Below are 24,814 nucleotides of genomic sequence, written 5' to 3'. Positions count from 1 at the left end.
TGCTCATGACTTGTTGCTTGCTGTTTATTTTGTATTTATTTTAGACTATAGAAATGATGTTAGACAAAAAGCAAATTCGAATGACTTTTTTATTAGCATTCAAAATAAGTCATAAAGAAGTGCAGACAGCTTGCAACAATGTGTTTGGCCCAGGAACTGCTAATGAATATACAGTGCAGCAGTGGTTCAAGAGGTTTTGCAAAGGAGATGAGTGTCTTGAGGATGAGGAGCATAGTGGCCGGCCATCAGAAGTTGACAGTGACCAATTAAGAGCCGTTATCGAAGCTGATCCTCTTACAGCTACATGAGAAATTGCACAAGAACTCAGAGTTGATCATTCTATGATCATTTGGCGTTGGAAGCAAATTGGAAAGGTGAAAACACTTGATGAGTGGGTGCCTCATGAGCTAACCACAAATTTTAAAAATCATCGTTTTGAAGTATTGTCCTCCCATAGTCTGTGCAACAACAAACCATTTCCTGATCAGGACATGATGTGTAATGAAAAGTGGATTTTATATGACAACCAGCAACAACCAGCACAGTGGTTGGACCAAGAAGAAGCTCCAGAGCACTTCCCAAAGCCAAATTTGCACCAAAAAAAGGTCATGGTCATTGTTAGGTGGTCTGCTGCTGGTCTGATCCACTATAGCTTTCTAAATCCTGGCAAAACCATTACATCTGAGAAGTATGCACAGCAAGCTGATGAGATACACTGAAAACTTCAATGCCTGCAGCCGGTACTGGTCAACAGAAAGGGCCCAGTTCTCCACAACAATGCCCGACTGCACATTGTACAACCAAAAGTTGTACAAGCTTCACAAATTGAGAGGATTGGGCTACAAAGTTTTGCTTCATCTACCATATTCCACCCGACCTCTTGCCAACTGACGACCACTTCTTCAAGCATCTAATGCTTTCATAACCAGCAGGAAGCAGAAAATGCTTTCCAGGGGTTTGTTGAATCCTGAAGCATGGATTTTTATGCTATAAGAATAAACAAACTTATTTCTTGTTGGCAAAAATGTGTTGATTGTCATAGTTTCTATTTTGATTAAAAAAGATGTATTTGAGCCTAGTTACAATGATTTAAAATGCACAGTCCAAAATTGCAATACTTTTGTAGCAACCACTGAGCCACCAGGGAAACCCCCATATTCAAGTTTTTCATCTCCTTTGGGGACATTATTTATTTTTTCAGGTCTGATTTCCAAGATCTTTTTGTTCGTTTTTGGCCATCTGTAGTACGTTTAAGTTGTGTAAACCACATCTGGAAACAGAATTTGAAAAGACAATTGATGAGTAATGAGCATTAGAAAATAATTATCTTGTGATTTTGGCATGCTGCATTTCTTTGGGTGAATTAAACCCATTTGTGTTGATGTGTATCTGGCTGTTTTGTACAGTTCTCCTAAGGACTCTTTGTTCTTACTGTATACATGCAGTGTGTTAGTCACTCAGTCTTGTCTGACTTTTTGCGACCCCATGGACTGCAGTCCTCCAGGCTCCTCTGTCCATGGAATTCTCCAGGCAAGAATACTGGAGTGGGTTTCCGTTCACTCCTCCAGGAGATCTTCCTGACCCAGGGATCGAACTCGGGTGTCCTGCGTTGCAGGCAGATTCTTTACTGTCTGAGCCACCAGGAAAACCTGATGCACAAATATCTGTACATATTTGGTGCAGGTGTACATATATAATATTTCTCAGAACAGTCCTTTTCTAACTAATCTTGGAATGAGGTGTTGGTCTTGTATCTGTGACAGTTACTTGATGGGGAGGACAGGGTGCTGTTTAGCAACAACTTTCATCTCTTCCAGATGTCCAGCCATTCCTTTCTTTTGGAAGTTCAAGCTGTTTCTATTTTGAAAAATTAGGCAATGTATTCTGTTTTGATTGTTGAATATGTTGAGGTGTATGGTGATTTGTCTTCAGTCTAGTTCTCTGCTTTGCCCAAAGGAACGGAGGGATGAAATTGCCACTATGGAGACTATCAACAATGGGAAGTCCATCTTTGAGGCCCGCTGGGACATTGACACTTCCTGGCAGTGCCTGGAGTACTATGCAGGCTTGGCAGGATCCATGGCTGGTAAGCCCACACCTCACCTTCTGTGACCAGCTTATAGGAAGCAGGGGAGCAGAGCCTAGTGGAGTAGGGTACAGGTTTTGGAATTAAGACAGACCTGAGTTAAAATCTTGGACTTAACACTCTCTACTTGGGTGTCACTGAGAATTATTTATCTTTATTTAAACGGGAGATCGTCCCTATCTTATTGGTTATTAGAGGGATTAGATGAGATGATGTATTGGGTTGTAGTTTTTCCATAACATTGTATGGAAAAACCTGAATAAACTTTTTGCCCAGCCCAGTATATAAAGCCCCTAACCTTGTAGCTGAGGCATAGACAAGGTTGTGCAAAAACCAGTTCTTGCAAGACTCAGTGAGTGCATCATATTTATTAGTTTTACTTACTCAGCAAAAAATTTTCTTTTACTGTCTAGGAAGTGTCCAACAGTTCACATGTTGGCTGGGTTGGCCAGGCCCAGGAAGTCAGTGGGGGTGAGAAGGCTGAGGCTCAGGGTCCTGGGACTGTTTAGCTGCCAAGTCTCTCCCCATTTCTGTTCCATTTCCTGTGAGTTATGTGGTGGATGCTTGGTAAATTTTTAGAGGATTATATTGAGTTGAATGAACGTTAGCTTGAAGGATAATAAGGATTCTTTATGTGGAGAGAACATGCAGAAGCAATGTACGAATAACTAGAATGAACAAAAGACCAGAGCCCAGTGGCTGGGGGTGGGTGGTCTGGCTGGAGTCCAGAGTGAGTCCAGGCACTGGCGGACTCTTGGGGCAGGCGGCCTACGCTGTTCTCTACCCTCTCTGTCCTCTTAGGCGAACACATCCAGCTCCCGGGTGGATCCTTTGGTTACACCAGAAGGGAACCACTAGGGGTGTGTGTTGGAATAGGAGCGTGGAACTACCCCTTTCAGATCGCCTGCTGGAAGTCGGCTCCAGCTCTGGCTTGTGGTAAGTATGGATTATTCTTCCGCCTGGGAGCTACCCTTTCTCCCTGGCATGATTTCACCCCTGCCCTGCCCCCTAGGGAGCTTTGAGGTTATACATTATTCCCATTTTTATTTATTTTTGTTTGTGGGAAGGAAGAAAGTTAATTTTGGTCTTGGAGATTTTATTATTATTATTATTATTATTACTGTCAAATGAATTAGATTTGTGCACTTGAAAGTTCTCTTCCTTTATGGACAAGAATTCTGAGCATTCGTTTCTGTGTAGCAGGTAGCACTTGGGAATTTCACTTCATTTAGGAAGCAGAAGACAAACTTAATTTGTGTCTTAAGAGAAATGAAAGGCAAGGTTTCCATTAGAGAAGCTTTGGTTGATTAATAAAAAGATTTCTTGCACTATTTAAAGCGAAGAATCTGTGGGAAAAGAAGACATTATGTCTTAGAAAAAACTCTCAGGTTAAAAGAGTCTAGTATTAAGACTTTGTATTGAAATGCAGCTTTTTTCTTGTTGCTGCCTCATGTTCGTTTTGCCCATTTCTCTGTGATAGAGGGGAAATATAATTAAGTTACTAGCCTTGCAGACTCGCATCAAATTAATTAACCTTTCTTATCTTCAGTTTCAGCTTTTATAAAATGGGTCTAATCATACCTACTTCATACTGCTGTTGCAAATGTTAAATGAGGTTAATATATGTAAAAAGCTGTAGATACATAAGGCATTACTGGTTGAGACATTGCAAGTGTGTGGCTTGGTCTGTTTCATGAGAGAAACTAAGGAGGGAAGAACAAGATAGGTTTACTTATTAATAATAATTTTTGGTCAAGCATTTGATGGGGAACAGGAAACAATTAGAGTTGTTTTTTTTTAATTTTTAATTTTATATTGCATATAGCTGATTAACAATGTTGTGATACATGTATCCATTCTACCCCAAACTCCCCTCCCATCCAGGCTGCCATATAGCATTGAGTAGAGTTCTGTGTGCTCTGCAGTAGGTTCTTGTTGGTTATCAGTTTGAAATACAGCAGTGTGTACATGTTGATCCTAAACTCCCTAACTATCCCTGCCCTCCATCCTTCCCCACTGGCAACCATAAGTTACTTTTCTAAGTCTGTGAGTCTGTATCTGTTATTTTATAAATAAGTTCATTTGTATCATTTCTTTTTAGATTCTGCATATAAGGGATGTCATACAGTGTTTCTCAACTGGAGTTGTTCTTGATGTGTCCTCCTTGTCCTGTCTTCAGAGGATCTTCAGTCTTAAAAAATCTTTCTGTATTTTTGTCTTGGTAATGCAGGTAACGCCATGGTCTTTAAACCTTCTCCCTTCACGCCCGTGTCCGTGTTGCTGCTGGCTGAAATCTATACTGAGGCTGGAGTCCCTCCTGGGCTCTTCAACGTGGTGCAGGGAGGGGCTGCCACAGGCCAGTTCCTGTGTCAGCATCGTGATGTGGCCAAAGTCTCCTTCACTGGAAGCGTTCCCACCGGCTCAAAGGTGAGAGTGAAACAGTAGGGGCATCTGGTTATGACATCTCGGTGTGGCTCTGTCAGGCCTCCCCAGAGCGTGTGATGGAGGCTTAGCCTCTGATTTTACCTAGCTTGTATTGGCAGGGAGGCTGTATGGATTACTGGGCCAAGGTCTGAAGTGTACTTGAGAAGTGTGAAGGAGTAGTTAGAGCAGCTCGGTGTGTTAGGCCCGCTGGGGACGGGAGTCGTCTTCTGCCTGTGTCTGGGGGGTCAGACCCTGGGCTGCCACTCGTATCCTTCAGTGACTTACCTCATCTGTAGCTGCCACCTCTGAATAAAGGGTGTTTTCCCAGTTTGTTCAGATTCATCGATTTGACCTTAATTTGTGCTCTGAGTTCTGTCAGCCTGGAATACAGTTAGAGCAATACAAAAGAATTTCTGCCCATGACAGATGAATTGACAGGTTGTCTTAAATGAACTCCCTCTTAAGAATATGCAATTCTGTAGATTCTCTTCAGTGTTCTGGAAAAGACTATTTCAAGTAGACTAAGGACAGAGTATATTGAGAACAAGGCTGCAGGTCACACGTAGTTCAACATGACTTTTCAGGGTCACGGTCGAGTTAACCTATAACATGTAATCTCATTGGTGTTCAACTTCTCGATGCTTTTGTTCTTGTTCTGTAAGATCATGGAGATGTCTGCTAAAGGAATCAAACCTGTCACCCTGGAACTCGGAGGCAAGTCTCCACTTATCATCTTCTCAGACTGTGACATGAAGAATGCTGTGAAGGGGGCGCTGATGGCCAACTTCCTTACTCAAGGCGAGGTGTGTACCTGACCCTGAAAGAGGTTTAGAGGGAGTCTTCACCTTTCATGTCACAGCATGTTTTTTTGTTTTTGTTTTTGTTTTTAATTTATTTATGTTTTAATTTGAAGGATAATTGCTTTACAGAATTCTGTTGTTTTCTGTCAAACCTCAACATGCATCAGCCATTGGTATACACATATCCCCTCCCTTTTGAACCTCCCACAGCTTGTTTTAAAGCTTGTTATTTTGAAATAATTTCAGACTTACAGAAAAGTTGCACAGATAATACAAAGAATTCTCATATACCTTTGAACCAGGTTCTTCAATGTTAACATTTTATCACGTTTACCATTCTGGCTGTCTTTCCATGGGTTTCCCTGATGGTTCAGACATTAAAGAATCTGCCTGCAATACAGGAGACCTGGGTTCAATCCCTGGATCAGGAAGACCCCCTGGACAAGGGAATGGCAACCCACTCCAGTATTCTTGCAGAGAATGCCATGGCAGAGGATCTTTGTGGGCTACAGTCCCTGGGGTTGCAAAGAGTTGGACACGACCGAGCAGCTAACACTTTGACTTTTCACTTATTGTCTGTGCATGCATATGCATGTTACTGTATTTTTCTGAACTGTTTGAAAGTTGCAGACAGAAGATCCGTAACCTCTCCATTCATATGTGTATTTCTCAAAAAAAGTGAAAGTGAAGTCGCTCAGTCGTGTCCAGTTCTTTGCGACCCCATGGACTGTAGCCTACCAGGCTCCTCCGTCCATGGGATTTTCCAGGCAAGAGTACTGGAGTGGGCTGCCATTTCCTTTTCCAGAGGATCTTCCCAACCCAGGGATCGAACCTGGGTCTCCTGCATGGCAAACAGATGCTTTACCACTCTGAGCCACCAGGGAAGCCTATTGCCTTCTCTTAAATAAGCACAATGGTTAGTAGAATCCGTAACTTGGTGTTAATGTAGTACTGTTATCCAATCATAACCCTTATTCACATTTCTGCATTTGTTTGACTAATGTCCTTTTAGAAACAACTTCTTTTTTGCTGGCTCAAGATCTAATCCAGGAAGATGTGTTGCATTTACTTGTGGTGTCTCTTTAATCTCATTTAATCTGGAATAGTTCTAAAGTCATTCTGATCTTTCAGTACCTTGACATTTTAGAAGAACCAACCCATTTATTTTGTAAAATGTTCCTCATTTTGGGTCTGTTTAGTTGTTGTTTTTTTTTTTTAATTGGATTTAGTTTATGGATTTTTGGCAAAAAATGGTATTTTACAGTGGTGTCGCTGACTTTGATCACCCGCTTAAGGTGGGTCTTTATCTTGAAGTTGCTGTTTTTTCCTCTGAGGTTAATGAGTGTCTTGTAGGAGATCAAGTGAGACTACCTTGTTCCTTATCAAACTTGGATCTGCTGGTTTTAGCACCCTTTGATGTCCACTAGAACATCTTTTTCTGGTGGTCACCAAGTGGTGATTTTCCAATTCTGTTATTCCTTCTGCATTTATTTAGTTTACTGCCTATTGAAAGAAAGAACTTTTTCCCCATCTCCCTAGTTTGTTTTTCATTCATTTACTTTTATCAGCATGAACCCATGGATTCTTACCTCATTCTGTGAGTTACTATTACTATTTGTTTTGATGCTCAAATAATTGAAGATTGTGCTGGCGGGAGCCTCTTTCTATGGCTTTTTGATATGTCCCCATTATTATTTGAGCACTGTTTTACTTCCTGGCATAGCAAGGTGTTCTAAACACATCTTGTGCTTTCTGTGGTGGAACTCTGGAATGAGCTATTTCTCTAAGAAAACTTGGTTCCATTTAATGGTAAACGGTTTTTAGAAATGAAGATCTGGGTGCCAGATGTACTTGTTTCTGCTGGAGTATTATCGCTTCTATGTCCTCTCAAGAGTCCAGAGCCAGGAAATACATATTGATATTTGGCATATGTGTATGTAAGCACACATATATCTATTTATATCTGTCTATATTAATAACTATAAGTTTATACAGATATTTCCCATCATTCCAGTGTTGCAAGGTTTATTTTAGCCTCCTCCCTTCCATGTTCATAATTTCCTTCTCTGATAGTGAAACATTTAGCATCCATTACTCACAATACATGTAATTGCTCAGTCCTAGAATATGTTTATAATAGTTTCAGATTTGCACTTGCATTACTGTGAAAAACAAACCTTCTGACTAGCTTGCAACCTTCTTTCTATAGTTCTTTTTGGTTTTAGCCTAAGGGTATATAGTTAAAATCTGTGTTCAGAAATTAATGGGTCAGTTCTTCTTTCACCACCCCCTTCAATATGGTTATGATATTCACTTTATTTTAAATTGAGATCTTATTTTTAAATTTATTATTTTATTTTTTTGGCTGCACCACACAGGATGTAGGATCTTACTTAGTTTCCTGACCAGAGATTGAACCTGGGGCCCAGCAGTGAAATGGGGTCCTAACCACTGGACCACCAGGGCATTCCTAATTATTTGTGATTTTAAAGACAAACATTGACTATGAAATGCTCTAGATTTTTACTAGACTCAGGATCTCAGTTCTTGATCTGTTTGTACTCTTCAATTCCTTCTACTCTTAACCTCAAAATATACGACCAAATTGAACACCTGAGGTGAGAAAATAGGAGAAGTCTTATGAGACATGTAGATCTATTAATTGCCTTAAGGAAATTTAAATAAAAACAAAGGCTTAACTTTTATTTCAAGGGGCAGAGAGTTTGTATGTAGGGTAGCATGCCTTCAATTACATGTGTGATCCTGTTCAGTATGGTGATAATTTTTTAGAAATGGAACTAACTTTTAAACACGGTATACTGTTTCTTTAATTTTTTTTTTTGGCTGCACAGGGTGTTAGCTGCTGCATGTGGGATCTAGTTCCCCAACCAGGGATGGAACCTGTGTCCCTGAATTGGGAGCACAGAGCCTTAGCCACTGGACCACCAGGAAGTCCCCTGTTTCTTTTAAATTTAAAGCTGCTGGATTTTTTTCCCTTTTCCTTTTTCCCCCCTTTGTGGTGTGCTCAGTCACGTCTGACTCTTTGTGACCGCATGGACTGTAGCCCACCAGGCTCCTCTGCCCTTGGGATTTCCCAGGCAAGAATACTGGAATGAGTTGCCATTTCTTCCTCCAGGGGATCTTCCTGACCCAGGGATTGAATCCATGTCTCCTGTGTCTCCTGCATTGCATACAGATTGTTTACTGCTAAGCCACTGGGGAAGCTTTTTACCCCTTACTTACATATAATTTGTGTCTGTTTTTTAGGTTTGTTGTAATGGTACAAGGGTATTTGTGCAAAAGGAAATTCTTGATCAATTTACAGAGGAAGTGGTGAAACAGACGCAAAGGATAAAAATTGGAGATCCCCTTCTGGAAGATACAAGGATGGGTCCCCTCATCAACCGACCACATCTGGAGCGAGTCCTTGGGTTTGTTAAAGTGGCAAAGGAGCAGGTAAGAAACAAGTAGAGATGCGACGAGATGAGGGGAAGGGTAATTCCTCCTGGGTTACTTGCTCTGCGCGCTTCCCTGTGGTCATGTCCATCTGGGAGCCGTATTCTGCACTGCACTTGCAGTAGAGTGACTAAGTGTCCATTCGTTCAGGACACAGGTAGCATTTCCAGAATGCATATTGAGGTTGTGTGTTTAACATAAAGTATGCATTCTTCCTTTCTTTTTTGGCAGGGTGCTAAAGTGTTATGTGGTGGAGACGTCTTTGTACCTGAAGACCCCAAATTAAAGGATGGGTATTACATGAGACCTTGTGTGTTAAGTATGTCCTCTTCTTGTTTGCTTTTAAACAGTTTGAATTAAATGTTAGACACAAAAAAAAATTTATAAACTGTACATATGGTGTAAGGCAAGGGTCGGAACTGTGTGTCGCCGCTACTCAGATGTGAGAAGTAGAAGTTCTCTGTTGCCATGGAAGCCTCCTGTTTGCCCCTCCTCTTCTTGGATGGTGTTATCAGTTACCTGGGACTTAACTAGGCACACACCTGTTGTTCTAGAACCAAAATGAAAATTCATGTTTGATTAAAACTTAAGTAGTGAATTTCTTTTCTCAAGCAACTTGGTAAAGAGTGTGTTTTACTTTGAACTTTTAGATCATCAATATAATAAAACCAATTTGTCAGACAGTATACTAATATTAAAACTTAACTGATATAATAATTGTTAGCATTTCCTTTCAGTCTGAACAGTCTCCGGGTTTGGACAGTCAAGTGTGTGGTCATCCTGCTGTTCTCATCCGTCTCCTCCCCTCCTGCCTGCGGGGGACACTGTTTTAGATGGTGGTGGTGTTAGTATCTACTGTAAAAATACTGCCAGTCTTCTTGGCTTTAAAAAACTATATATAGATGAAATAATGCAGTATAATTCCTTACACCTTATCTTGAAGATAGATTCAGCTGACTTTGTTCCTGAGGTTGATAGTGGTGCCACTTTTCAACACTTGGTATTTGACTTGATGCAGTTTAACCTTTAGCCCTTGCTAGAAAAGCAACTACTGAGGCTTAAAGGCTGTGCATTTAGCATCCATACCATGAACTAGCTTGTAGCTGTTAAAGAAGAAGGAAAACTTACATTATGTTTTTAAATAGCAAATATAGGTTAAGCAATAGTGTATGTGGTATTATCCCAAATCTGAAAAACCAGATATGTGCATGGGACAAAGAAGGAGCAGAGAACATGCATCATAATATTGATAGTGGGTTTACTTCTCTAGATGCTTGGAGTAAAGGTGATTTTTGTTAAACTTCATGCATTGCTGAATATTACAGATTTTCTGTAGATTATGTTTGTTTATTTAGTTGAAGGATAATTGCTTTACAGTGTTGTGTTGGTTTCTGCTATACAGTGTGAATCAGCTATAAGTATAGATCCGTGCCTTCCCTCTTGAGCCTCCTTCCCAAGCCCCCCACCCCACCCATCCTGGCCGGCTCACCTCCCTGTTACACAGCAGCTCCCCTCTCGCTGTCTGTTTACACATGGTGGGTCAATGCTGGTCTCCCAACTCGTCCCACCCTCTCCTTCCTGCCGACCCTCTCTCTGTGTCCGCAACTTTGTACGTAAAGATGCCTGCCTCTATTCTTGCCCTGCAAATAGGATCCTCAGTACCTTTTGTAGATTCCATAAATATGCATTAGTATATGATATTTGTTTTCCTCTTTCTGACTTACTTCACTCTGTGTAACAAGTTCTAGGTTGATCCCTCTCACTACAACAGACTTAAATTGAGAATGTGTATTTTGCAATTAGGAAAAAAACATTTTTTTAAGCTGTGAACCTATGTAAAGAACAGGGAGCTAACTGCCTCCACTTCATCCTAGTGATTCTGAAAGCCCAATTTGTGGTCCACAGTGTCAGTATCGCTTGGAAAACTGGTCGAGGCAGATTTCTGGCCTCTGCCCTAGACCCCCAAATGTAACTCTGAGGGGCTAGAACCTCAAGACCTGCGTTTTGGGAGAATGGATACATGTACATGTATGGTCGAGTCCTTTCGCTCTCCACCTGGAACTGCACAGCATCGTTAATCGGCTATACTCCAATACAAAATAAAAAGTTCAAAAGGGAAAGAAAGTTCTCGGTTTGTTTTTGTGCCCATTAAAGTTTGAGACTGACTCCAGAGGCTCAATCTTTAGATTCATTTACTAGATTTGGGGCTGAAGTACAGTGCAGGGACCTCTCTTTTCTCACATAGGAGCTGCTGCTTTATCCCCTCATCTCTTGACTCTGGTGTAGAGCATACTGCACACAGCGCCACACTCTGTTATCAGCCTGCGTAAGACGAACTGTATTCTGGGACAGTTGGGTAATGAACTGTCATGAATCATTTACTATTCTGACTAACACTTTCCCTAAACATGGTATATGGACTAGCAGTTTTCAGAGATTTAGATCATAATAAACTATCCTTGCAGAGAAGGCGATGGCACCCCACTCCAGTACTCTTGCCTGGAAAATCCCACGGATGGAGGAGCCTGGTAGGCTGCAGTCCATGGGGTTGCAAAGAGTTGCACACGACTGAGCGACTTCACTTTCATTTCACTTTCAAACTATCCTTAATCACCACCTAAAATTATTAAATATACCTTTGTAGATAATTTCAGTGTCCCCAAAGTACACTGTTACATACAGAGGAACAAAGAGCTGTTTTTACTTTGTATATACAAGCTCTGATCTATCTCTGAGGAGATTTTGGAGTCCTCATCTTTATAGATATGTGAGTAGTTGGTTTTTAGCTTTGGCTGGTGTAAAGCTGGTATTTATAGTAGGGCTCTAAGGCTGTTTTCCTGCCTCAGCATTTACATATATCACACAGCCTTACGGACGCATATCTCACTCCTTGCAATGGTTGCCAGCGCTGAGATGAGCTGTTTCTCAGCCACAGTGAGATAAAAGCACCATTCTCTTGAAGGTCACTGGGGTTCACTGTTGCACATCTAAATATATGAGCTTCTTTAGGTATACATGTGTATTTTAAAAAGTCAAGTGTGAATTTAATCATTTTAGGGAGTTAATCACTTAAGTACATTTTCATATTAATTGAACACCCATTCAGTTATTTCTGTTTATGTTTGTACATTGTATTTTCTCTTTAAAAATACTGTTTCTCCTTCTACTATCACAGTTATTAAGAAAAAGTGAAAAAGTGTAAAAAATATTAATCTTGTATGACATTTTAACAGAAATTGGGATATATGTACAGTTTGTATTTTTTTCAGTGACTCTTCATCATAAGCATTTGCTTATTAAATTTTCTTCAAAAACATTACTTTTCGCGGCTTTATGGAAGTTCATCATTGGGGTGTGTTTTGTTCACATGACCATCCCATTGATTTTAGATGCCTTGCTTGTTGCTTCTCGTTTTCATTGTCACAGGAGTGTTGTGATGGAAGTCCTTGTACATATATCCTTGTCCACCTCATTACCTATGTCCTTGAAAAGTGAAAGTGTTAGTTGCTCAGTTGTGTCCGACTCTTTGAGACACCATGAACTGTAGCCCACCAGGCTCCTCTGTCCATGGAATTTTCCAGGCAAGAATACTGGCATGGGGAGCCATTCCCTTCTCCAGGGGACCATCCCGACCCAGGGATTAAACTCGGGTCTCCTGCAGGCAGATTCTTTACCATCTGAGCCATCAGGGAAGCCCTAACTATGTCTTTATGATGAATATAAAAAAAAAGTAGATGTAGAATGAACACAAAGGCCATGACTCCTTAATATGCAGTGTTCATGATCATGCAGGAAGGATGCTCTGATTTATAATCACACTGGAAATGTTGCATTGAAATTTCTCTAAAGCTGTGTATTTCACTGTTTACTATGAACAAGGAATTTTAACATGCCAGCATGTTAAAAGGAATTCAGATAATTCCTTCACTGATGTTTGATTTTTAAAATAATGTTTGCAGCTAATTGCCGAGATGACATGACCTGTGTAAAAGAAGAAATCTTTGGACCAGTTATGTCCATTTTATCATTTGACACTGAAGCTGAGGTTCTGGAAAGAGCCAACGACACCACTTTTGGACTAGCTGCTGGTGTCTTCACCAGGTAGGTGGGGAAGGACACTCCACACAGCTTTGAAGGAAGGGGGCTGCTATGTCTCCTTAGATATTCATCTTATTCCTCCACTGGCGTTTGCCCTCGTTGCATTTGCATCAGCATGTTCTATCTGCTTCAGGTAGAGTCAGAAGATGCCAACGTAGCAGCACAGCCGGAACCCTACTGTTGAGTTTAAATTAAGCCATTAACTTTATTGATACATCCTATTCTTTTTTTTATTCATTCATTGAATAAGTATTTAAGTTTCTGATCTATGTAAAGCATTGTGTTAGGTCCCTATTAAAAAATACATGTCAAGGAATTTAGAAACCTGTAAGCATATAAATACTGGCAGTAGTTTTCAAAGACATGATTTTTAATAGCTTTATAGTAGTCCCTAAATTGGGATGCATTGTAACACATGTAGGCCTTCTAGTGTGTATTTAGGGTGCTGTTTCCAATTTTAACTATTGTAAGTAATGTGATTACTATCTTGGTACATAAACTTAAACCGATGAAAAGCAAACAGTGATTTGGGAGTAAAATTCTTTGAAAATGATTGCAGATTGTTTGATTATATACAAACTCTGATTTGTCTTTGGCAATAGTAGGCAGTTTTCTAAGACTGCTTTACAATTGAGAATATGCTGTTTCTTTAGTTATATACAAGTTTGGGGGGTTTTTTGTAGTTTTGTGGTGAGGAACTTGGGGAGGAAGACCCAAGTCTCCCTTGAGGACCTGATGAGTTGAGTTGTGAAGGAAAGAACGAGCTCCTTTTTGTTGTTGTTTCTAACAGACTTTGTTTTTTTAGAGCAGTTTTAGGTGCAATGCAAAATTGAGTGGGAAGTACAGAGATTTCCCAGTCTCTCCGCCCCAACATGTGCACAGCCTCCCCGTGATCGACATCGCCCACCAGAGTGGTACAGTTGTTAGAACTTATGAGCCTCCATGAACACGTCATTATCACCCAAAGACCATGGTTCACGTGAGGGCTCACTCTTGGTGTGCGTTCTGTGCATTTGCACACGTATAACGCGGACCCAGTGCTGTCGTGTCACACAGAGCAGTCTCACTGTCCTAAAAGCCCTCTCTGAGGAGCTGCTCGTGTTGATGTGAGGAGAGAGTGGGTTACGTCTCTCCTGCTACTTTGCCGCACCACCAAAATACAAAGGCCAGTTACAGAGGACGGTAACTCCTTTTTTAAAAAAAAAAGACAGCTTTGTTAGGATAATTCACCTACCAAATAATTCACTCATTTAAAGTATACAATTCAGTAGTTTCTAGTGTATTTATAGATTGTACAACCGTCATTATAATCTAACTTTAGAACATTTTTGTCATCCCAAGAACATTAACAGGTACTCTGCATTCTCCCTCCCCCCACCCATGGCAACCACTAATCTGCTTTCTGTCTTTATAGATTTGCATATTTTGAAAATTCTGCATAAATGAAATCATACAGTATGTGGCCTTTCATGACTAGCTTCTTTCACTTAGTTCATTTACTAGGTTCTTTTCAAAGTTCATTTACGTTGTAGTCTGTATCACTACTTTATTCCTTTCTGCTACTGTGTGTGTGAAAGTCGCTCAGTTATGTCTGACTCTTTGTGACCCAGTGGACTGTAGCCCACCAAGCTTCTCTCTCCATGGGATTCTCCAGGCAAAAATACTGGAGTGGGTTGCCGTGCCCTTCTCCAGGGGATCTTCCCAACCCAGGGATCAAATCCAGGTCTCCCACATTGCAGGCGGATTCTTTACCATCTGAGCCACCAGGGAAGCCCTTTTCTATACTGAGTAATATTCTGTTGTATGAATATATCACATTTTGTTTATTCATTCACAAATTGATAGACATTAGGGCTATTTCTACTTTTTGGCTGTTATGAATAGTGCTCCAGTGAGCATTCATCTATGAGTTTTTGTGTGAAAATTTCTTTGTGTGCATGTTTCATTTTGCTTGGTATAAACCCAGGAGTAGAATTGCTGGATCATATGGAAACTCTGTTTAACTTTTTGAGGAAATGCCAAACTGTTTTCCAAAGTGGCAGCAGTACTTTACTTTCCCATCAGCAGTGTTTAAGGATTCCAGTTTCTCCACATCCTCACTAGCAACTGCTATTATCTGTTCTTTTGATTTTAGCCATCCTAGTGATGGCAACCCACTCCAGTGTTCTTGCCTGGAGAATCCCAGGGACGGCGGAGCCTGGTGGGCTGCCGTCTATGGGGTCACACAGAGTCGGACACGATTGAAGTGACTTAGCAGCAGCAGTGGATATGCAGCAGTGTCTTGTAGTTTTGATTTGCATTTCTGTGAGTTGCCTTTTTACTTTTCTGATAATCTCACTTGTGATACAAAATTGAAAAATTTTTATAGATCAAAATTATTCTATTTTTTTTAATCTGTTACTTTTGGTGTCTTGTCTAAGAAGGTTGTGTCTAACGGAAGGTCATGGAGATTTATTCCTGTATTCTTTGAAGAGTTTTATGGTTTTCAGTCTGATACTTTAGTTAAGTGATCCATGTGAGTTAATTTTTGTGCACTGTGTGAGAAGGGGCTGGCTCTTCATTCCTTTGCATGTGGACATCCGGTTGCTCCAGCATTGTTTGCTGAAAAGATTATTTTCCCCCATTGAATTGTTTTTAGCACCCTTGTTGCTGCTACATATTTTATAGATGCTTTTGGATGAGACTACAAAATTCAAATTCTTACCTATTTTGCCTGGATGGTATAAGATTTTAAAAACACATTGTGAAGAAATAAGAATTTGTCAATGTTTTGAAACCCTTAGAAGTGACAGTCTCACTTTTCCTGTTAAAGTTGTAGCAAAAGAAACTATGACTAACCAATGCAATTTATTTCTTCATAGGGACATCCAGCGCGCCCACAGAGTGGTGGCGGAGCTCCAGGCTGGAATGTGCTTCATTAACAACTACAATGTCAGTCCAGTGGAGCTGCCATTTGGTGGATATAAGAAGTCAGGTGAGGAGTTGGGAATTGTGAAAAATTCTTGTCTCTGGAAACACTGGTCATAACAGATCAGGTTCCTAAACTTGTATGTGTATCAGAATTACCAAAATGTATATGAATTCCTCATCCTCCCCAGGCCCACTGTATCCATGAGAATGGAAGCCAAGCATCTTTATTTTTTCCAGAAGTTCTCCAGAAGGTTCTGATGTATAAGTTGGCTTGTTAACAGTGGCATTACTTTTTCCTCACAGTCGATAATTGCTGTAAGCATAAAACCACTCTGAGATGTCCTAACCATAGCAAGCTTATAATAGTCTGTTAGGAGATTTGAGGCATCAGGAACATAGCCATTACTCTGAGGTTCTTTTCTTTGGCACTTGTTGCTAATTACACCAGTTTTGTGAAGTGGGCTTCCCTGGTGGCTCAGATGGTAAAGAATCTGCTTGGAATGCAGGAAATCTGGGTTTAATCCTTAGGTCAGGAGGATCCCCTGGAGAAGGGAATGGCTATCACTCCAGTATTCTTGCCTGGAGAATTCCATGGACAGAGGAGCTTGGTGGGCTATAGTCCATGGGGAAGCCAAGAGTCGGACATGACTGAGCGACTAACACTGACTATATGAAAATCGGTTTGGACTTTGTAGACGTACCTTTCTAAGAGTCTGACCCCTAGTCTCTTGGCAGGTATTTATAGCCGTCACAGTGTTGGCAAACACATAAATACCGACAAATAATGGTGAGATTGTGGGTGTTTATTTGACAGTTTTATTGGTATTGTGTTTGGTATCACCCTGGAATTCTCTACTCATACATCTCTAGATTCTTGTCCCTGTGGAATCATGCGGGGAAGCTGTCACACGGACTCAAATGCAGGGTAGGAATCAGGACTCTGTTTTGTTCATTCTTAACCCTCAGATTGTTTGGAATCTGTAGCTGTGGCCTCAGTGGGGCCTCTGCACCCAGCTCTCCCTTCCTAATCAGCATCTTTGCATCAGTGCCCATGGATAGTTCTACGTAGATGAGAGGACATAAAGCTGGCCTAACGTGCCTGGTGAGCTCCATGCTGAGAGGCTCTGAAAAGGAACAAAAGCTAGAGAAGGCCCTCCCGGCCTTTGAGTGTGTCGCCTTTGGAATGGTGCCCCCTGGAGACACGCAGTTTTGGAGGCTGGGCCTAGGCCTTAGGATGCAGAGCCTGCCTCAGCCTGGGGCAGGAGCGCAAGGAAGGCTGTCCTTGTAGCACGCAGCCTCATCTACAAGTGATTGCGTGGTGTCTTGGCTTTGAGTAGCCTGAGGGCCTATAGGGTCCACTCCCCACATGAGTGGGCAGAGTCTAAATAGTTGGTGCTCCTAAAGATTCAATATAAGAGGAGGTTACTAAGTGTGTTATGTAGGGTTAGGTTTTAAGTTAGCACTGACCTTTAAAGGCATCAGGTTGATAATTGTAGAGAATGCTCTAATGTTTGATGAGGAAATCTGAACATTTTAGACCTTAGCCCAGAAAAGTAAATACTGGAAGTTAAGGTTCATACTGGTAAGAAATGAAGCCTAAGGGTTTCCCCGTCCCTGTCCTTGATGGCCAGCAGGTCACTTTCCGCACGTCTGGCTCCACAGCCACAGCCTGCGGGGAGGACGGGCTCCCGGAAGCTGTGCCACTGCGCTCTCCCCAGCCCGGGAGCAGGCCCTGCGCGTCTCTGCAGGCCGCCGTGGCTGGGGCCCGCCAGTGGCGCATCCTCACCCTGTCTCTCTCTTTCAGGATTCGGCAGAGAGAACGGCCGGGTGACAATTGAGTACTATTCACAGCTGAAGACCGTGTGTGTGGAGATGGGTGACGTGGAGTCTGCTTTTTGAACACGCGGTGACACCAGTGAATAACGAGAGCCAGCTGCACGACTGTGGCAGTGCGGCCGCCTGCTGGTTCAGACCCAGAGTATTGGTCATTCAGGATAAGAAAATGGTTCAGTGATGCTCTTCATGGCTCAGTCATTTTCCTAAGTGAAAATGTGCTTAAGTGTCTTTTATATACTAATCAGGAAAGCTTGATTTTCCTCAAAGCTGATTTCTCTAAATAATCTTTGAGAGTCACTAACAACTTTCCAGAGAACAGGGGGAGGACCAGGATTGTTCATCTTCCATGGAGCTCACCCACTCATGGGTTCATTTTAGCATACTTTAAAGAATACTTGCCTTTAGAGGTTCCTGGGCATATCAGAAGAGATTTCTGCTCCTTGGCGTTTTTAAGTCCACGGTCCCTTGTCATCCCGCAGAGAAGGCTGATAGTGGGGACAGCGGGCTTGGCTAACAGGCGGGTCAGTGGGGCGTGGACGCTGATTGGCCAGAGCCAGCGCTGTGGTGGTGGTGGTGGTTGGGGAAGGGGGGAATCAGCTCCAATCCTTGAGTTACAGCTTGTTCTCTTACGATGGAAGGGTTTCCTTTTAAATGTACAGATCCTTTTTATGCCACTGCAGTATGCTAAAACTAAATAAATCACACCGACAGCCTTTTCAGTGTCGTGTTTTGAAGCTAAACACATCTTAGGGCTATAGAGGGACACAGGATAGGCTAAAGTTCAAGACAGAGGATTTGACATTCTTTGCAGTGAGTACACGCAGGCAGGCTTCTGCTACTGTAACGAACTATCAATGGCCCACGCAGACTTCTGGGCTCCGTTTTCTTCCCAGCCCCAAAGAACAGGGCCTGCCTTTGAAGGGCTGTCAGTTCACAGTGACTGCTCAGACTGTTGCAGCAATCCTTACCTTGCTGCCTTACCAGCCTTTCAGGGAAGTAATTTAAGTTTAACAGTATTAGGGTTCTCCAGAGAAACAGAACCAATAGAGTAGAACAGGTGAGTGTAAGCAAAGATTTCTTACAGGAGTTGGCTCATGTGATTATTATGGCAGCTGAGAGAGAAGGCCCATAGTCTTCTGGCTGCAAGCTGGAACCCAGGAAAGATAGTGGTGTAATTCAGTCCATGTCCTGAGGCCTGAGAACCTGGAGTGCTGCCGGCGTCTGAGGGCAGAAGACGGACACTCGGCTCCAGCAGAGGCTGGATCTGCTGCTCTTGTGCCTTTGTTCTGGTTGGGGTGTTTAATGGTTGGATGAGGCCCACCCACAGTGGGGAGGGCCATCTGCTTTGCTTATTTATTAGTTCACCAGTTCAAATGCTGATCTCTTCTGGAAACACCCTCATAGACACATTGGGGCACCATATAGCCCAGTCTGATCGACACATAAACATCACAGTAGCTAATAGGCGAGGGATGATTCTTGTTACTGGGCCTGCATCTGTTTATGTACTGTGGTGGGCAAACACTGTAATTAGAGGATGAGAACAGTTGAATCAGCCTTTCTTGATAGATAATTGCACAGAGGGTCCTCTCGATGGATACCTGTACACAGGGTCCTCTCTTGCCAGATACTTGCACACAGGGTCCTCTCTTGGTGGATACTTACACACAGGGTCCTCTCTTGATGGATACTTACACACGGGGTCCTCTCTTGATGGATACTTACACACGGGGTCCTCTCTTGGTGGATACTTACACACGGGGTCCTCTCTTGGTGGATACTTACACACGGGGTCCTCTCTTGGTGGATACTTACACACGGGGTCCTCTCTTGGTGGATACTTACACACGGGGTCCTCTCTTGATGGATACTTACACACAGGGTCATGGATACTGAGCAAGGCCAACAGGGATCTCACTCCATGTCTCAGGATCCTGGTGTGACTTCAGCAGTGGCAGCCGCCTGGATAAGACGGGTTTCTAGTAATCCCTCTGAAGAGAAAGCAGCTAAGGTGTTCTGTCTGCTACTTCCCTTCTCATCAAATACTCACACTGAACATGAGGAAGTTCTTAGCCCTAGTTTTTAGATGAAGAAACTCAGAATTGGAAAAGTCTTGACCACAGTCAAGTCATAGGTTGAGGAGCGGGGTTCCAACCCAGGAATGTGGGGTTGTTATTCTTGTGCTTTCTGCTCCTTCCACGCTTCCTAGTCCTTAGTTCTGTGTATTCATTTCCTATGACAGTTTACCGCAAACGTGGGGACTTTAAAACAACACCTTTATTATTTCATGTTTCTGGAAGTCAGAAGTCCACAATGGTTTTACTGGGCAGATCAGGGTGTTGGCGGGGCCCAGCTCCCTCTGTAGGCTCTAGAAGAGACTCCTGACTTTTCCAGTCTCCAGAGTGCATTCTGTGGCTCATGGCCCCTCTGTCTTCAGCACCAACAGCTTAGCATCAGGTCTCTCCCTGCTTCCCTTGCCCTCCTCTGTGTAGGCAGATCTCCCTCTGTTTCTGGACAATTATGACAGCATTGGGGACCGACCAGACGGTCCATAATTATCTCTCATCTCAAGACCCTTAACTTAGTCATATTGTAAAGACTCCTTTTGCCATATAAAGTAATATTCAAAGGTCCCAAAAATTAGGAAGTGGGCATACCTGATGAGGAGCATTATTCCAGCTGCCACCCCAGTCTTGTCCAATGTGTTCTGGATGTTAACAGCTATTGTATTTCACAAATTGGCCTGAACAAAGATTCTTAGCTGTTAATGAAGCATCTTAGGACGATAATATATATATATATATATATATATATATATAATGCATTTAAGGAAACATGATTTAGCCTAGGGGCCAGGCCTTCCTTTGGTTTAGAAGAAGTTGTGTCATCTAGTTAAATTCTGGAATCTTTTTTTCTCCACTAGTATTTTGATTCACTTTTGAAAGTTAAGCAGAAGGTATCCTTCTTTCTCCCTCCTCCCATCTAATCTGATCTTCTGGAGGTAACTACTGTTAATGTTTGGGTGCATATCTTTCCCAAGATTTTCTTAGAAGTAATAACTATTAACCCTGTATCTTGATGAAGCCACGTGTAAATGTATTCAGCTCATGTTCCTTCATATGCATTGTAGGATTTCTTTGGTTGACAAATTCCTGTGGGAAAGCATCATTTAACTGCTATTGATAGAAACTGTCTTGGAGTTGTATTGATGGGAAAGAGGAAAACCAAGACTCATGTTGGCTCACTCCTTTGCAGTAGCTCAGAGTGCTGATCTCTGGTCTGGCTTTTCATTCCATATAGAAGCAGTCTCTCTCTTGGGCAGGTCTTTTTCAGATAAAAGGTAGCCACTGGGCCCCTTCTTTCCACCTGCTCCTCTATTTCTTACCTTGGAGTCTTTTGCTGCCTAAGGCAAGAATCTGGCAGAATGAAAGTTGGTTCCAGTTTACTGACAGCAGCGTGGAAGCCATCCTACCCGGAGCTTCCAGAGATGGGGGTTTGGACAGCCCCGAGCCCTTGCTTGCTTCTTACAATGGCAGTTTCCACCTTGGCTTCTCCAAAGTGCCTAGTTCTGAATTTGGCTTTCATTTGAAGTGAATATAATTCCTTGTTTTTTTTTTAATACCTAAAGACCTATGTTTTTCTTTCTAGGGTATTGAGGGGGAAAAATCTGCAAAGGGGAAAAAGGAGACTAAGCCTTAGCAGTTAAGAGATGCTGTGAAAAACTATCAAGTCAGATCAGCAGTGAGCAGTCTCTCACTGTGAACTAGAGTTCCTCATGCTTTGCTTAAGGCCGACTGTGGCTTCAGTTAGAACACAATCCACGTTCCTTACTGTGTCCACCATGTCCTGCGATCTCACTTCCTCTGTTCACCTGTGCGTTACTCTGCCAGACTCGTTCTTGCCTCAGGAACCTCATGTTCACTGTCCCTCTTCCCCAGAGAGCATGTTTTCCCATATTTCCCATGGTCTCCCTATAAGCTGAAAGCCCAAAAGTAAACATTTACCTCCTTAAATCTACGGTACACACCCTCATCCCACTGTGCTATTTTATTTACTTCAAAACATTTATCACTATTTGAGATTACATGCTTGGCTAGAATGGAAACTCTAAAAGCCAGAACTGCCGTGCCACTGGGCTCACAGGAAGTACTCAGTGTTTGTTTAGGTGAACGGATTAGAAGGGTTGGGTAGAGCCCTGGTACACAGTATGGTCCCAGGGCAGCAGGCCTATGAATCAAGAGTCTGTATTTTCACAAGATCCTCAGGAGATTCTTATGCACAGTAGTTTGCCAAACACTGTATTTAGAGCAGTGGTTCTCAACTTTGGCCACATGTCTGAAATACCCAGAGAAAGCTTTGAAAATAGATTCTAATTTAATTGATTTGGGATTTGGCCTAACTTGTCTGTATTCTTAAAATGTTCCTGCCAGGGTGAATTTAGGGGACAGTCAAGGTTGAGAGCCACTGCTCTACTGCTGTGCTATCACTAGCCACATGTAGCTATTTAAACACAAAACTAAATGCAAACTCAGCCTTTTAGTTGCTCTCACCGCATTTCAAGTATTCCATGGCACACGTGGGTCGTGGTTCCTGTAGTGGACAGTGGAGATGAATATTTCCATCATATCAGAAAGTTCTATTGGACAGCGTGGCTTAAGAGAGGAAACTGAGAGAGCTGTTCGATTGAGTTAGGAGAGCATCTTTGGAAACAAATGCTATAGCGGAGAAAAGGAAACGGGGCCAACTCTGGGTGGGTGGGGTCCTTGGAACACGAGTAGATACTCTGGTTGCTGACGTTTGATGAAGTTTCACCAGCAGGTGGCGCTCATGCTTTCTCCCGCACCTCGTGCTGGAGCCTGAGCTGGCCCTTAGCCCTGGTGGGGACAGAGTTGGGCACTGCACGCACTGTTGTTTGATTCTTCAGAGCCTCATACAGCAAGGGTGGGCAGAGGTCAAGATGATGGACCAGAAGGATGTGGCAGTCTCCTCCTCCCACAAATACATCTAAAACAGTCAACGTGTGGAACAGTTCTCACGGAATACCTGCTGAACGCTGGCAGATCTCATACAACCAGAGCTGTAGGAAAGATGGCTGGGTAGGACAAAAGAAAAATGTAACTGGGATGGGACATGTGGCCCTGGGAGGGAGCTGTGAGAGAGGAAATGTTCCCCCATTCTGGGAAGCCCCTTCAGTGGCTGGGGGATCAGCCGGGACACAAAGGGAGCTTCAGAGGCTTGGAGGAGAGTGCAGCGGCTGCACTGTGGCAGGTGGAACAGAGACCTGCACCGACGGTCCTGGCCATGGGCAAACTGAATAATGCAGAACAGTGAATAAGTGATCTGGAAGATAAAATAATGGAACTCGCCCTATCAGAACATCAGACAAATTTTAAAAATGAAACCAATATTTGAGACCTATGGGAGAACATGAAGTGAGCCAATCTACACATAATAGGGATCCCAGAAGGAGAAGAGAAAAGGGGGTCAAACATGTATCTGAAAGAAATTAGCTGAAAACTTCCCAAACCTAAAGAAGGAAACACATATCCAAGTATAGGAAGCTGAGACAGTCCCAAACAAGATGAACCCAAACAGACCTCCCCCAAGACATAATTGAAATGACAAAAGTTAAAGTGAGGGTCCTAGAGGCAGCAAGAGAAAAGCAGTTACAAGGGATCCTCCGTAAGACTATCAGCCAGAAGGGAGTGGGAAGATATAAAGGTCCTGGAAGATAAAAATCTACAACCTATGATACTCTACCCAGTTAGAGTATCACTTAGAAACATTGGGCTGCACCCCATGGGCCCACAAGCCCTGTACTTGCCCATCCTTGAGACCAAAAATGAGCCTGGAGTCAGTGACTGACATCGGTGGTTTAATGGATGGGGGATCTTACGTGTCTAAAGCAAGCTCCCACTGTGTGCAGCAGTAAGGGGGCAGGACATGGTGGCAATCTTTGCTCCCGAGGGGAGGTTACCAGTTATGGGGGGATTGAGGTTAGGTTAGGTTGTCTTATCTGTTACCAGGGAAACTGGCAGAGGGTCATGCTCCTCACCGCTGCTTTGATAAGTGATCACAGAGGAGATACACTGATCTAAAGATTAGAACAGTCACTAGCTGATGTGGGGGCAAGTGTACAGGAAGGTCAGTCATGTGAGTAGGGTGCAGGCCCTTGTCAAGCAGGGGATGTACAGGAAGCAGGAGAACAGCCATCCTGGGGACCTGCTCGTACACTCACACCTACATCCCCTGCATGACCCTCACTGTCTTTGTCCACCTCTCTTCCATGATCCTGGGGACAGGTGTGTAGGGGGGCACTGCAACCAACCAAATACCACAAATAGAGATGGCAGCAGCCAAAGAGTATCAACAGTAAGATACCTCGTGTGCCAAGAACAATCATTTGCCAGAATGGGGACAGATTTTGGAGCCAAGCACTAACTGGGTTAATAGAGAGGAAGCCAATAGGAGCAGCAATGCCCTGTCTGCTTACAAGGAAGGTAAGGCCACCCCTGGCATTCACAAACCCAGAGCCACCCGCATGGGGCAGGGAAGACCCTAGCTCTGAAGGAAACATTCTAGTGCTCTAGCCAGAAGTGTTTTGTTAGCAGTGCACACATTGCTGCTGCTGCTAAGTTGCGTCAGTCATGTCCGATTCTGCGCGATCCCATAGACGGCAGCCCACCAGGCTCCCCCGTCCCTGGCATTCTCCAGCCAAGAACACTGGAGTGGGTTGCCATTTCCTTCTCCAATGCATGAAAGTGAAAAGTGAAAGTGAAGTCGCTCAGTCGTGTCTGACTCTTCGCAACCCCATGGACTGCAGCCTACCAGGCTTCTCCATCCATGGTATTTTCCAGGCAAGAGTACTGGAACGGGGTGCCATCGCCTTCTCCGAGCGCACACATTAGGTCTTCCCAAATGAAAAACAGTTAATTCTCCTAGTTGGACTTGTATGTGCAGCCCTATTCCAGCCCACAGAGCATAGCCTGGGATAAGGGGCTCATGGGCAGTCACCCTGGCAAAGTGTGAGCGGTATTGTGTGGTAACGTTTGCTGACAGGTCCTTGTGGCATATTGGCATGTGGGAGCAGAAGCTGGTAAGAGTATTTCCCCTCCGCCGTGGTCAGTCCTCCCCCATGTGGTCTCATGAGCCAGATCAAGTTTTCACAGAAGTCCAGAGGAAGACAACAGTGGCCTCTTGCAAT

At 43.0% G+C, this 24,814-nt stretch overlaps 1 protein-coding gene across 1 annotated transcript in view; it reads left to right on the top strand.

Annotated features, from left to right (window-relative positions):
* The window catches only part of ALDH9A1 (aldehyde dehydrogenase 9 family, member A1), a 28,847-nt gene extending 10,524 nt beyond the window's left edge, over nt 1-18,323 (top strand). Inside the window, exons 3-11 of the mRNA XM_010851977.1 lie at nt 1,957-2,086; nt 2,888-3,022; nt 4,317-4,513; nt 5,173-5,313; nt 8,578-8,766; nt 8,998-9,085; nt 12,726-12,867; nt 15,726-15,838; nt 17,579-18,323. Of these exons, the coding sequence (XP_010850279.1) occupies nt 1,957-2,086; nt 2,888-3,022; nt 4,317-4,513; nt 5,173-5,313; nt 8,578-8,766; nt 8,998-9,085; nt 12,726-12,867; nt 15,726-15,838; nt 17,579-17,673 (1,230 nt within the window). The 3' untranslated portion in view covers nt 17,674-18,323. The remainder of the gene's footprint in view (nt 1-1,956; nt 2,087-2,887; nt 3,023-4,316; nt 4,514-5,172; nt 5,314-8,577; nt 8,767-8,997; nt 9,086-12,725; nt 12,868-15,725; nt 15,839-17,578) is intronic.
* The last annotated feature ends 6,491 nt before the right edge of the window (nt 18,324-24,814 follow it).

This window comes from Bison bison, unplaced genomic scaffold, assembly GCF_000754665.1.
Source record: "Bison bison bison isolate TAMUID 2011002044 unplaced genomic scaffold, Bison_UMD1.0 scf7180017864305, whole genome shotgun sequence".
In the NCBI taxonomy this organism is placed as follows: domain Eukaryota; kingdom Metazoa; phylum Chordata; class Mammalia; order Artiodactyla; family Bovidae; genus Bison; species Bison bison.
Note: the sequence above shows the minus strand (reverse complement) of the source record. Positions and strands in the feature narration are given on the sequence as shown.